Source organism: Crocuta crocuta, unplaced genomic scaffold (assembly GCF_008692635.1).
Source record: "Crocuta crocuta isolate KB4526 unplaced genomic scaffold, BGI_CrCroc_1.0 scaffold587, whole genome shotgun sequence".
Classification (NCBI taxonomy): domain Eukaryota; kingdom Metazoa; phylum Chordata; class Mammalia; order Carnivora; family Hyaenidae; genus Crocuta; species Crocuta crocuta.
In genome coordinates, this window is record NW_027532403.1 from 2,460,380 (window position 1) to 2,473,689 (window position 13,310).

The window sequence follows — 13,310 nt, forward strand, 5'->3', positions numbered from 1 at the left end:
GCGCCCCCCCCCCCCCCCCGCTTTTTTCTCTCTTTCTCTTTCTCTCTCAAAAGATAAATATTAAAAAAACAATATGTGGGACCAACTTAAATAATGGTGTGCTTATAGTACACTCTTAGTATGTATGTGCTTCTGGAAAGAGACTCTAAGGAAAGGATTTACTGTCCATCTATAACATCTTTCCAATTCTCAGGCAGTATAATCGCTGTTAGGTATGTATCATCTTATTTAATCCTTACCACACCCTAGGGAGGTAAGCATTTTTTTCTGTTTTTCTTATGATAATAGTATAGCTTTGAGAAGCTAAGTAACTTTTTCACACATCTACCTTATATGTCAGAGCTGAGAATTTAATCCAGGGCTGTTTTGAAGGCCATGCATTTTCCATGACTGTCATAGTGTATATATATATATATTTGTTTTAATATTTGTCTATATTTTGTTTTATTTGAAAAATGCATATTTTTTCTTTGTAGAAAGCATTTAGAACTGGTACAAGCACACGCCTGGATGACCGTGTATATGCTATGTGTCAGATAAAGTGTCAGCCACTTGTTCATCTAATGAAAATGATTCATCCCAACTTATACAGGATAGACAGATTGACAGATGAGGTAAGAACTTTTAAATATGTTTGAGCGTCTTGATTCTACAGCTAGGTTGCTAATGTAAGGTGCTAACAATTTTTTACATCAGCTCTTTCCTTACAGTAGTAATATAGTAAATAAGGACACTAGCTGTAGATTTGGTTGATACTGTCTATGGTTATGGAGTTTTCAAAAATATGGGAAGTAATTCACCTTGTGGGTTTGGTTATAATACTTATTACAAAGCTAGGTTGTAGAGTGGACATTTTCATTTACATTCTGTAGATATTGACTGTTCCTGATGTGATCAGAATGTAATTTTTGTTTTTGTTTTTAATTCCAGTATAATGTATAGTATAGTGTTATATATAAGTTTCGGGTGTACCATATATCAACAATTCTGTACATTACTCAGTGCTCATCATGATAAATGTACTCTTAAACCCTTCACCTATTTCCCCCTTCTCCCACCACCTCCCCTTGGTAACCACCAGTTTGTTCTCCATGGAAGAGTCTATTTTTTTAATTTGTTTCTATTTTTCTTTATGTTTTCTTAAATTCTACATATGAGTGAAATCATGGGATATTTGTCTTTCTCTGACTGACATTTCATTTAGCATTATACCATCTAGATCCACCCATGTTACTGCAGTGGCAAGATTTCATTCTTTTTTATGGCTGAGTAATATTCCATTACTTATATATACCATTTCTTTATCCATTCATCTGTTGGTGGATACTTGAGTTGCTTCCATACTTTGGCTATTTTAAATAAGGCTGCTATAAACATAGGATGCTTGTATCCTTTTGAATTAGTGCTTTTGTATTCTTTGGGGAAATACCCAGTAGTGGAATTACTGAATCATATGGTAATTCTATTTTTACCTTTTTGAGGAACCTCCAGACTGTTTTCCACGATGGCTGCACTAGTTTGCATTCCCACCAACAGTATACAAGACTTCGTTTTTAACCACATCCTCACCAACACTTGTTATTCTTGAGTTATTGATTTTAGTCATCTGACAGGTGTGAGTTGATATTTCATTGTGGTTTTGATTTGCATTTCCCTGATGGTGAGTGATGTTGAACATCTTTTCATGTGTCCGTTGGCCATATTGGGTGTCTTTGGAGAACTGTCTTTTCATGTCTTTTGCCCATTTTTTAATCGGATTCTTTGAGTTTTTGCTGTTGAGTTGTTTAAGTTCTTCATGTATTTTGGATACTAACTCCTATTGGATATGTCATTCGTAAATATCTTCTCCCATTCAGTAGGTTGTTTTTTTGTTTTGTTGATTGTTTCCTTTGCTGTGCAAAAGCTTTTTATTTTGATGTGGTCCCAACAGTTTATTTTTGCTTTCATTTCCTTTGCCTTAGGAAACCTATCTAAAAAAATGTTGCTGTGGCTAATGTCCAAGAAATTACTGTCTGTGCTCTCTTCAAAGATTTTTATGGTTTCAGATCTCAGATTTAGGTCCTTAATCCATTCTGAGTTTATTTTTGTGTATGATGAAAAACATAGTCCTGTTTCATTCTTTTTCATGTGGCTGTCTAGTTTTCTCAACACCATTTGTTAAAGACACTGTCTTTTCCCATTGCATATTCTTGTCTCCTTTGTTGAAGGTTAACTGACCAAGTAATCATGGGTTTATTTCTAGGCTCTCTATTCTGTTCCATTGATCTATGTGTCTGCTTTTGTGCCAGTGCCATACTGTTTTGATTACTATAGTTTTATAGTGTAACTTGAAATCTGGGATTGTAATACCTCCAGTTTTGTTTTTGTTTTTGTTTTTTTTCAAGATTGCTTTGGCTATTTGTGGTCTTTTGTGGCTCTATATACATTTTAGGAATATTTGTTTTAGTTTTGTGGAAAATACCTTGGCTGGGGCGCATGGGTGGCTCAGTCAGTTAAGCGTCCGACTTTGGCTCAGGTCATGATCCTGCGTTTTGTGGGTTCGAGCCGCGTGTCTGGGTCTGTGCTAACAGCCAGCTCAGAGCCTGGAGCCTGCCTCAGATTCTGTGTATCCCTCTCTCTCTGACCCTCCCCTGCTCACAGTTTCTCTCTCTCTCAGAAATAAACATTTAAAAAAAAAAGAAAATAACCTTTGCTATTTTGATAGGGATTGCATTAAATCTGTAGATTGTTTTGGGTCATATAGACATTTTAACAATATTGGTTCTCTAAATCCATGAGCATGGAATATCTTACCATTTGTGTCATCTTCAATTTCTTTTATCAGTGTTTTATTGTTTTTAGAGTACAAGTCTTTCACCTCCTTGGTTAAGTTTGTTCCTAGGTATTTTATTATTTTAGGTACAATTGTAAATGGAATTGTTTTCTTAATTTCCCTTTCTGCTACTTCATTATTAGTATATAGAACTGCAATGTATTTCTGTATATTGATTTTTTGTGTGTGACCTTTCTGAATTCACTTATCATTTCTAGTAGTTTTTTGGTGGATTCTTTAGGGTTTTCTGTATATAGCATCGTGTCATCTGCGTAATGAAAGTTTGACTTCTTTCTTACCAATTTGGATGCCTTTCGTTTTTGTTACTGTTTTTTGATTGCCGTGGCTGAGACTTCTAGTACTGTGTTGAATGAAAGTGGTGAGAGTAGACATCCCTGTCTTGTTCCTGATCTTGGGGTGGGGGGAGAGCTTTCAGTTTTTCACCATTAATTATTCAGCTCAAGTTAGTTTGAGGTTTTCGTATATAGCCTCTATTATGTTAAGGTATGGTTCCTCCTAATACAAGTGCAATTTTGATTATATCATGAACCAAATCTGGTATCCAACAGTTATTTTTAATATGCAAATTTGTGGTATCTTTTCTTTCTTGTGTTAAAACCCTACTCTTTGTAATCTTCTGTATTACTAGAAAAATGTAAAAAAAGTAGCTTGCTTTGCAGCAGATTTAATAGTCATACTGTTAACATATCCAGATCTCAGAAGGGAAGGAAATGGACAGATCATTTTACATATTCATGTTTTTTATCTTTGTAATTTGAATATATCTGAGTGTCTTGATTCTACAGCGAAGGTGGTAATGTGTTACCAATAATTTCTCGCATCTTACAAAATTCTCAAGTGTCATTTTTCAGTATTTCATAAAGAGCTAGTAACCTTTACTTTCCAGATTGTGATGATAGTTATATAAGCTCGCTCATATTCCATCTCTTTTTTTTTTCCCCCTCAGGGTGCAATACACGTTAATGACAGGGTTGTACCTCAGCCACCTCTTCAAAAATTGTCTGCAGAAAAACTGACAAGAGAAGGTGCTTTCCTTATGGACTGTGGCTCTGTAAGCATCCTCTACTGATGATGGTTAACACTGTTCTAGCTGGCGAAAGCAGAAACACTTACAGAGGCCAGCTCTGTTATCAGAGGTCAGGCAGTGAAAGGTGGGGTTAGGAACTAGGAAGCAATAAATTGGCACTTGGCGCAAGTGGTCAATTTATGTTAGACTTTTCTAGTCAGATATCGTTTTATTATGGCTTATTTATTGTCAGGGGTTATGTATACTTGATAAAGAGAAGTAAAGAGATAAATTCTGTCTAGCATCTAGAATCATAAAATTCAAAGGGACCTCAGGAACCTATCAATTTGAACTTCTACCCATTGTCTAAGCCACTAGTGATTAGGAGTTAAGGAGAAGTCACTGGGCCGGTTGGTGGGGAAGGGTGTCAAAATGATCAAGATGGCTTCATAAATGATACCATATGAGCAGGAAAGGAGGGGTGAGCAAGAGCCCTTAGTTAAAATACACAGGTAGTAAGAGTGGATAGGAAAGACAGTGAGTCAGTTATCAGTGCTAAAGCACTACCTTCCTACTGGGAAAAAAGTAAGGAAGGTGGTAAAATAAAATGATATTTTATGGAAAGTCTTGAAATTTAAGCAAAGAAAACATGAACCACTCTAGATTCTTGGATATAGATCCCAACTGTACCAATTATGGGTTTCCTTTTACTTTTATGTTTGTTCCTACTTTAAGATAGTATACTTTACCTCTTTTACGCTTAACAATTTTGAGTAAATTAGCTATAATGGGTTTCTGAGTAGGAATTTTAATATTTTGTTGGTTTTTTTGGTTTTAGGTTTTTTACATTTGGATTGGGAAAAGCTGTGACAATAATTTCATAGAGGATGTGCTTGGGTATCCTAATTTTGCATCAATACCACAAAAACTGGTCAGTGGGCTCTATACTTTTAAGTTTTGGTATGCTTGTTTAAAATGTTTAGTGAGATAAATTCACATACGATTCACCATTTTAATTATCATAAAGTATACCACTCATTAGCTTTTAGTATATTCACAGTGTGTACAACAGTCAACTGATACCTTAATTTCAGAGCATTTCCATCACCCCAAAAAGAAACCTATATTCCAAGTTCTCCCCTCCTGCTTTCCCCTAGCAGCCGCTAATATACCTTCTATCTCTATGGATTTGCCTGTTCTGGAAATTTCATGTAAACAGAATCACATAAGATGTGGCCTTCTATATTTGGTTTCTTTTCATTTCTCATATTTTCAGAGTTCATCCCTATTGTAGCATGTATGTATAAGTACTTCATTCCTTTTTATGACTGAATAATAATTGTATAGTTATGCTACATTTTTAAATCCAGCCATTCATTCATGGACATTTGGGTTGTTTTCCTTTTGAAGCTATTGTGAGTAGTGCTACTATGAACAATTTACGTACATGTATTTGTGTCAATATATGTTTTCAGTTTTGTTTGGTGTATCCCTAGGAATAGAATTGCTGGGTCATAGGATAAACTCCGTGTTTGATTTTTTGAGAAACTGCCAAACTGTTTTCCAACAATGTTAAACTTCTATTTAAATTATTTTGCTGATAATAAACATAATTTTTTTTCAGTGGGCCTTTTCTGGACATATGTTAACTCATACCAAAGAAATATGATTCTGAAAACAGTTCTCTATTTAATTAATGAAAAGGCCTACTTTATTTTTTTTAACAATAGGTGATAGTCCTTTTTTTTTTTAAATTTTTTTGTGTATTTTATTTTTTGAGAGAAAGAGTGTGAGCAGGGGAGGGGCAGAGAGTGAGGGAGACACAGAATGTGTAGCAGGTTCCAGGTTCTGAGCTGTCAGCACACAGCCCAATACGGGGCTCGAACCCACGAACCGTGATATCATGACCTGAGCTCAAGTCAGATTCCTAACCAACTGAGCCACCCAGGTGCCCCTGAAAAAGCCTACTTTAAAGTCAATGTAATATTTATCACATTCTGCTGTTTTTGGATTTATTTTTTTTAATTTGACACATTCATTCCAGAGTTCATTTCTAAAACTCAACAAATGAAGGTAATAAGGAAATGTTTTAAAAGAAGGAATAATATCAGCAAAGGGGAAAAGCATATGAAAAATAAGGTGGTTGTTTTTTTTTAAGTTTATTTATTCATTTAGAGAGAGAACAGGCAAGGGAAGAGCAGAGAGGGGAGGAGAGAGAGAATCCCAAGCAGGCTCTGCACTGTCAGCACTGAGCCCAGCATGGGGCTTGAACTTGACGAAGCACAAGATCATAACCTAAGCCGAAATCAAGAGTCAGATGCTTAACCTACTGAGCCATTCAGGCGTTCCTGAAAAATAAGTTCTAAATAAAATAGTAAACTTTCTTTTAAAGTTGTATTTATTTAAGCAGTGTGATAATGGCACAATAAATATGTCAGGGGAACAAAATAGAAATGAGTGTGATTTGTGAAAAACAGGATGTGGTAAAGATTGCACTTAAAGAAAAAGATACTAGAAAAATAATCTTTATTATATTAAAATGGGTAAGGCCTTTGTAAGTCCATGATGGAAAAGATTAATAAATCTTAGAGCATAAAGAAACATTTCTATGTGGTAAAATAAATAAAGCCAAAAGACAACAAAAGATTATCTCTAGCTCAGGACCGAAAAAGGGCTAATTTTTCTAATATTGAAAGTTTTCTTACAAATCTTTAAGAAAAAGACACCCCAGTCCCCTCAGAAAAAAAAACAAAAAAGAAAAATAGACAAAGGATTTGAATAGGCAATTTATAGGGGGAAAATAATAGTAGTAGCCATGTGAAACAATGTTCAGCCTCAATCATAGTTAAAAAATACAACAGCAAATAGTTTTCTATTTCAATTTTTTATATACTCTATACTTTGAGTTATTTAGCTTAATATTAATTTGGCTTTGGAAAAAACTTCATCATATAAGTATATAACATATATTTATTAGGTTTATAAAATATACTATAAAAACATAAGAATAGACTTTTTAGGTCTTTTAAAAATAATCTTGCACATAGTTTTTAAAGATACATCCACACTGTTCTTTAAAATTCCTTGCCCTTAAATTTTCTTTTAAGTTTTAATTCCAGTTAGTTAACATATAATGTTATATTAGTTTCAAGTGTACAATTTAGTGACTCAACACTTGCATACATCACTCGGTGCTCATCATGACAAGTGCACACCTTAATCCCCGTCACCTATTTAACCCAACCCCACCGCCACCCTCCCTTCTGGTAATCATCAGTTTGTTCTCTATAGTCAAGAGTCTGTTTCTTAGTCTCTCTCTCTTTTTTTTTCCCCCTTTGCTCATTTGTTTTGTTTCTTAAATTCTACATATGAGTGAAATCATATAGTATTTGTCTTTTTCTGACTGGCTTATTTCACTTAGTTTATATTCTCTAGCTGCATCCATGTTGTTGCAAATGGCAAGATTTGATTCTTTTTTATCTCTAAATTATACACACACACACACACCACTTTTTCTTCATCCATTCAATGAATGGACACTTGGGCTGCTTCCGTATCTTGGCTTTTGTAAATAATGTGGCTATAACCATAGGAATGCTTGTATCCCTTTAAATCAGTGTTTTTGTATTCTTTGAGTAAGTACCCAGTAGTGTGATTACTGTACCATAGGGTAGTTCTGTTTTTAACTTTATGAGGAAGCTCCACACGGTTTTCCACAGAGGCTGCACCAGCTTGCATTCCCACCAACAGTGCAGGAGGGTTGGCATCCTTGCCAACACCTGTTATTTCTTGTGTTGTTTATTTTAGCCATTCTGACAGGTGTTCTCATTGTAGTTTTAATTTGCACTTGATGAACTATTTCCTTGTGTCTTGTTGGTCATCTTGATGTCCCTTGCCCTTAAATTTTAAGGACTAAAGGAAACAGTTCTCTGAGAATGACTGTTATTAGAAGAGGATGCAACATATAACTGTTGAGCATATTTGGAAATTCAAATGCATGTTTCCTTTAGAGCCATAAAAGTGCAACACAATACCAGTGACATATTAACTATTGTTTATGTTTTATCAACTTAGAAAAAATATAATATGCAGGTAAAATACCACTGATATATACTTACATCAAACATGTTTTATTAACTTATCCAAAAGAATATAAACAGGTTTGCAAACAATTTAAATTTCCCTCATTTGGTTGCTGCTTTATGGCCGAGGATAGAGTGCTGGTAGTTGGTTGCTGGTAGTGGGAATGAATCATGATTTAGTTCTAATATTGCTAAGGTCTGTGAGAAAGGGAAATAATTTCCTAACTATATTACTTTTACCAGACACATCTACCAGAGCTAGATACACTTTCATCAGAAAGAGCGAGATCCTTTATCACTTGGCTTAGAGACAACAGACCATTAAGCCCAATTCTTCACGTGGTAAAGTAAGTACTTCTGTAACTTAATTATGAAATTGTCATATCCTGTGCAATCTGTGAAATTGCTTGTCTGCAAAGCAAACTTTAAAGACTACTATGAAAACGTATTCTAGTAGGAGAATGCTGTTAATTGATAAATATCCCCTATGTTCCATTTTCCTAAACTCCCCATATATTAGAAATTTTTTAAATGTATAATTATTCTCTTTAATAATATGCATTTTTAGATAAATACCTCTTTTTCTTTTTCAGAGATGAGAGTCCTGCCAAAACAGAATTTTTTCAACATTTGATCGAAGACCGAACAGAAGCTGCATTCTCTTACTATGAATTTTTGCTTCACATTCAGCAGCAGATTTGTAAGTGAAGTGGAATACAATTGAGTAAGAAGAAAAAGATCCGTAGCCTAGGTACAGCGTACTCCATCAGAGAAGCACACAGGCTATTTGAAACAAAGGCATTTGTTGTTACGGGACACCGTGCACAGCATAGCACCCGGAGGCTTTGGCAGGAGGTAAAGGGAGAGAAAGAACTTGATGGATTTCCTTCAGCCTGAATTCGTGGTAATGACGATGCTGTTTCACCAAGTATATTTTGAATTGGTTTCTACACATTTTCAGTAGTGCAGCAGTACAGTGCTCTGTTCATTGCAAGCCGGCAAATTTATGTAGCTATGTGGAATGGTATGTCATAATGTCAAATTAGAGAAATCCCTTTCTGCTATAATTAATATAACATTTCTGGACTTGAAACTCAAACGAGATGCCAAAAGGCAGTGGTACCGTGTTACTTGTTTATATGAATTACTTTTTAACAAGGAATGATTTGTATTCATTAAATGAATTCAATATTTTCCCTGTAAAAACAATAGCATTTCAGTACATGAACTATAGAAAAAATATATATATAATGTACATAAATGTTACATTTGTAAAGAAAATGTAAAAATGTAACTACAAAATATGAATTGCTTAAACTGTGCTGCATTGTTGGATGACAACTCTTTTGTCACAGTTAGAGAATGAGGTTGACTAATGCGTATTATGAATTGAGTCCACAAAAGAAATACAAAACTCTTTGTAATTCTGTTAAATCTTTTATGTGGATTTATTTATGATCAGCCTACTAATTAAAAATATTTTGCTTGACAATATTTGGTGTTTTTATGTGTGGGGGGAGGGTTCTTGTTACTTTTACATATAGGATATATTGAATTTACTACTTGAATTTAGTAGTATCTATGAATCAGTACATTTTTATTAATTTGTGGACATTACCAAGTACTTATTCTGTTTGTATTCTAAAAGCATTGTTACTTTCAAAATAACATATGAGTATTGACTAGGAATAACTTAATCTGTCTTTCTCAGTTAAATTAGGCATTTTTTTCCTATACATTCATAGCAAGGAGATTTTCATCACATGCGACCATCCTATTTGTTAAGATTACCATCTTGAATTTTTTTTTTTAATATTTTTTTATTTATTTCTAGGAGAGAGAGAAACAGCGTGAGCAGGGGAGGGTCAGAGAGAGAGGGAGACACAGACTCTGAAATAGGCTCCAGGCTCTGAGCTGACAGTCAGCACAGAGCCCAACGCGAGGCTCGAACCCACGAACCGCGAGATCCTGACCTAAGCGAAAGTCGGACGCTTAACCGACTAAGCCACCCAGGCTCCCACCATCTTGAATTTTGAAAGTCATTTTATTCTAATGAAAAATCTCTCATTTACTAACAGTTTATTTACTATAAAAACTATTAATGATCTATTAGATCATTGAATGGAATCTTATAACTATGAAAGTTTTATCAACTAATTTCAGAAGGAAAAAGGCTCTTGGTGTGTTTAGTGAGTGATTTTTCCTGGTTATGTATTCGGTGGCTCTGTTTTCTTTAGATAAAAATAAAAGTACTCTCTCACATTCCCTGTTGAAAATGAGAAGTTAAATGACTCACTCTAAATGACTTTACCAATTAATGACAGAGCTAAGAGTAAAAGCCCAGTGTTTTCCCCACCCACCACCTACTCCCATTCCAGCCTCACTCCCAGGACTGTGCTTGCTTCTATACCATGCTGCCTCCGGCAAGAGTGAATCTTATTAAACTTAAGGAAAAATACATTATTTTAAGGGCAACTAAATATTATAATTTTGTAGCAAAAATTATCTTGCTTCTACTTTAAAATAGAAAAAATCATTTGTCAGGATATTTTGTTATTCATTCAAGAGGTATGAAAAGCACTTAATACTTATAATTTTGTAGCAAAAATTATCTTGCTTCTACTTTAAANGTCAGACTTTGTTCTAGGCAGAAAACAAAACCCCCACTTTCACAGAGCTTATGGGCTAGAGTAATGGTGCGGAGGACTGAGAAAAAGATAATGTATTTATATGTCAGGTGTAATGAATACTAAAAAACCAAAATAAAGCTGGATAAAGGAATCAAGAATGCTATTTTTGATAGTAACTAGGGAAGGCCAGCTGAGCAGAGACCTAAACCCACATAGGTCTCTGGAAGAAGAGCCATCTAAGCGGTAGGTGAATGTGGAAATTACCTTCAGGTTGCCGTTGTTTTCTCTGTAAAAGCAGCAGCAGAGTTATCAGCTGAGAAAGGCGGAAAGTAGGAGAGGTTTCAAGAAATAGTCGCTTAGGGGAGTGAGAGATTAAATTGACTAGTGGTATGTAGTAGGATTGTCAAGCAACACTCAGGACCTTGGGGTCTGAGTCATGAACAGAAAGTGAAACCATTTAGCTCAGCTGTGCCTATTTCCTCTGGCCACATTCAGCTGTTTATGGAGGGTTGGATTTAAGCAGGGTTGGTACGAAGAATGGAGGAGCAAGGGAACTGAGGACGTGTACGAGGGAGAGACTCATTTGAAGGAAAGATACACATGGAGCACCTGGGTGGCTCAGTTGCTTGAGTGTATGACTTCAACTCAGGTCATGATCTCGCAGTTCGTTTGTTCGAGCCCCACATAAGGCTTGCTGCTATCAGCCTGTCAGCACAGAGCCAGCTTCAGATCTTCTATCCCCCTCTCACTTGCCCTCTCTCAAAAATAAACAAACATTGGGGCACCTGGATGGCTCAGTCGGTTTAAGTGTCCGACTTTGCCTCAGGTCATGATCTCATGGTTTGTGAGTTCGAGTCCTGCATCAGGCTCTGTCCTGACAGCTCAGAGCCTGGAGCCTGCTTCACAGTCTGTGTCTCCCTCTCTCTCTGCCCCTTCCCTGCTCACACTCTGTCTCTGTCTCTCAAAAATAAACATTTTAAAAAATGTTAATAAAATTAAAAAATTAACATTTAAAAATAAATAAATAAAGGAAAGCTGCACAAAATGGGAAATGGATAAAGAATAGTGGGCTTAGTAGTTTGTAGCTCTTGTTGAGGTCAAAGAGCTGTTAAGAATGTGGATGCCAGAGGGAATGAGATGGAAAGACAGGAAGTGATAGGATATGGAATGCTTGAAATTAATATTTGGGGAATCTTAGATTTTGATAATGACAAGATCTAGGGTCTGTCTGTGGGAGTGGATGATTGAGGTGGTATAAAAGATCATAGGAGGTGAGGAGGTAAGAACTTCGAATCCAAGGTTTTTAGATGGATCATTTATTTGACTACTAAAATTTCCAAGAAAAATTACAAGACATGGTCATAGAAAGATGGAGACTATAAACAAGAGAGCAGGGGATATGCTGTGGTGTGATGGCATGAGCCCAGAGGACCTGGAGGACGCAAGGGGAAAGCATAATCTGGATGTCCACAATGAGGAGCTGAGCAGTACCTACCTAGGATTTGAAATAAAAAAGACACCTCTTGAAAGGTTTTCAAAGGAAGTGTCCTCAGAAGACAGCCAGGTTTGTTAGAATATGTAGAGACTGACATCAAATGTAATATAGACATGGTGAGTTAATCCTCCTGGGAGATGGAGAGTCTCCTTGCCTCCGGGTGGGACAAGTCTCTGACCACTTGTTTTGTGAAGCAGGGACTGACAGGAGGAACAGACCTGCTTACTAGGAACTCTGTGAGCCCCTTTTCAGTTAATTGAAGCTGTCGTTAAAGTCAGAGTTCTTAGTGTTTGTAGTGGGAATGGAAAGAATTTCCTGGGAGACCCTTTTTTTTTTATGTTTTATTTATTTCTGAGAGAAAGAGACAGCATGGGCAGGGGAGGGTCAGAGAGAGAGAGAGAGAGAGAGGCACAGAATCTGAAACAGGCTCTAGGCCCTGAGCTGGCAGTCAGCACAGAGCCCGACGCAGGGCTCGAACCCATGAACCGCAGGATCATGACCTGAGCCAAAGTCGGACGCTTCACCAACTGAGCCATCCAGGCGCCCCCTGGGAGATCTTTTTTTGATATACATCTATTCTGCTTCAAATCATATTCACCACCTGCTCAGGGGTTGACCAGAGAGATGTATTTTAAGAGTAGCCCAGGTGATGTGAAAACTTCCTAATCCCCTACTAGAACCATTGTTGACTAGGAATCTGCAATTTGATTTATAGAGCTGCTGTTTACATGGTACTTTTAAGGAATACTTCTATAGAACAAACCAAGTATAGTCCACAAGGCAGTGGAAGAAGAATTATATTTTTTAGACATTAATGTATATGTGCAAAAAAATTTTGAAAGCTATTTGTGGATATGAATCTGTTGTGGTCAACTTGTAAGACTAACCTGCACATATTAGCAACATGTAGTGCTAAGAAAACCGTAAGTCCTCTATTCAAACTAACTTTTTTTTTTTATTCAAAGTAACTTTTAAAGACACTAAAAATTTTCAAAGCCCCCCCCCCCAAAAAAAACTAACAAAGCTGAAAACAACACTGCAGGTATTATCTAGATAGAATCACTGAAGTGAAAGAAAACTTTAAGGGGAAAAAAAGCACTTAAGCTTTGGTATATGAAACAGATACCCCCTGAAAAATAAAAATGATAGGTAGATATTTTATGATTCACTCATTTTTTATCTCTGAATTCAGAGGTAGAATCTGTGTCAATCAGAAAATTGTGTCTGCCTTCTTATAATACCTGTGAGGCATGGCACATACAAC

General features: G+C 36.0%; 1 protein-coding gene across 2 annotated transcripts in view; it reads left to right on the top strand.

Moving 5' to 3' along the window:
- SEC24B (SEC24 homolog B, COPII component) overlaps positions 1–9,413 on the top strand; it is a 105,366-nt gene extending 95,953 nt beyond the window's left edge. For both annotated transcript variants that reach the window (XM_077778451.1, XM_077778452.1), the window contains 5 exons: positions 477–614; positions 3,780–3,884; positions 4,678–4,770; positions 8,165–8,268; positions 8,515–9,413. In XM_077778451.1, coding sequence (XP_077634577.1) covers positions 477–614; positions 3,780–3,884; positions 4,678–4,770; positions 8,165–8,268; positions 8,515–8,629 — 555 coding nt within the window. In that variant the 3' untranslated portion in view covers positions 8,630–9,413. The remainder of the gene's footprint in view (positions 1–476; positions 615–3,779; positions 3,885–4,677; positions 4,771–8,164; positions 8,269–8,514) is intronic.
- The last annotated feature ends 3,897 nt before the right edge of the window (positions 9,414–13,310 follow it).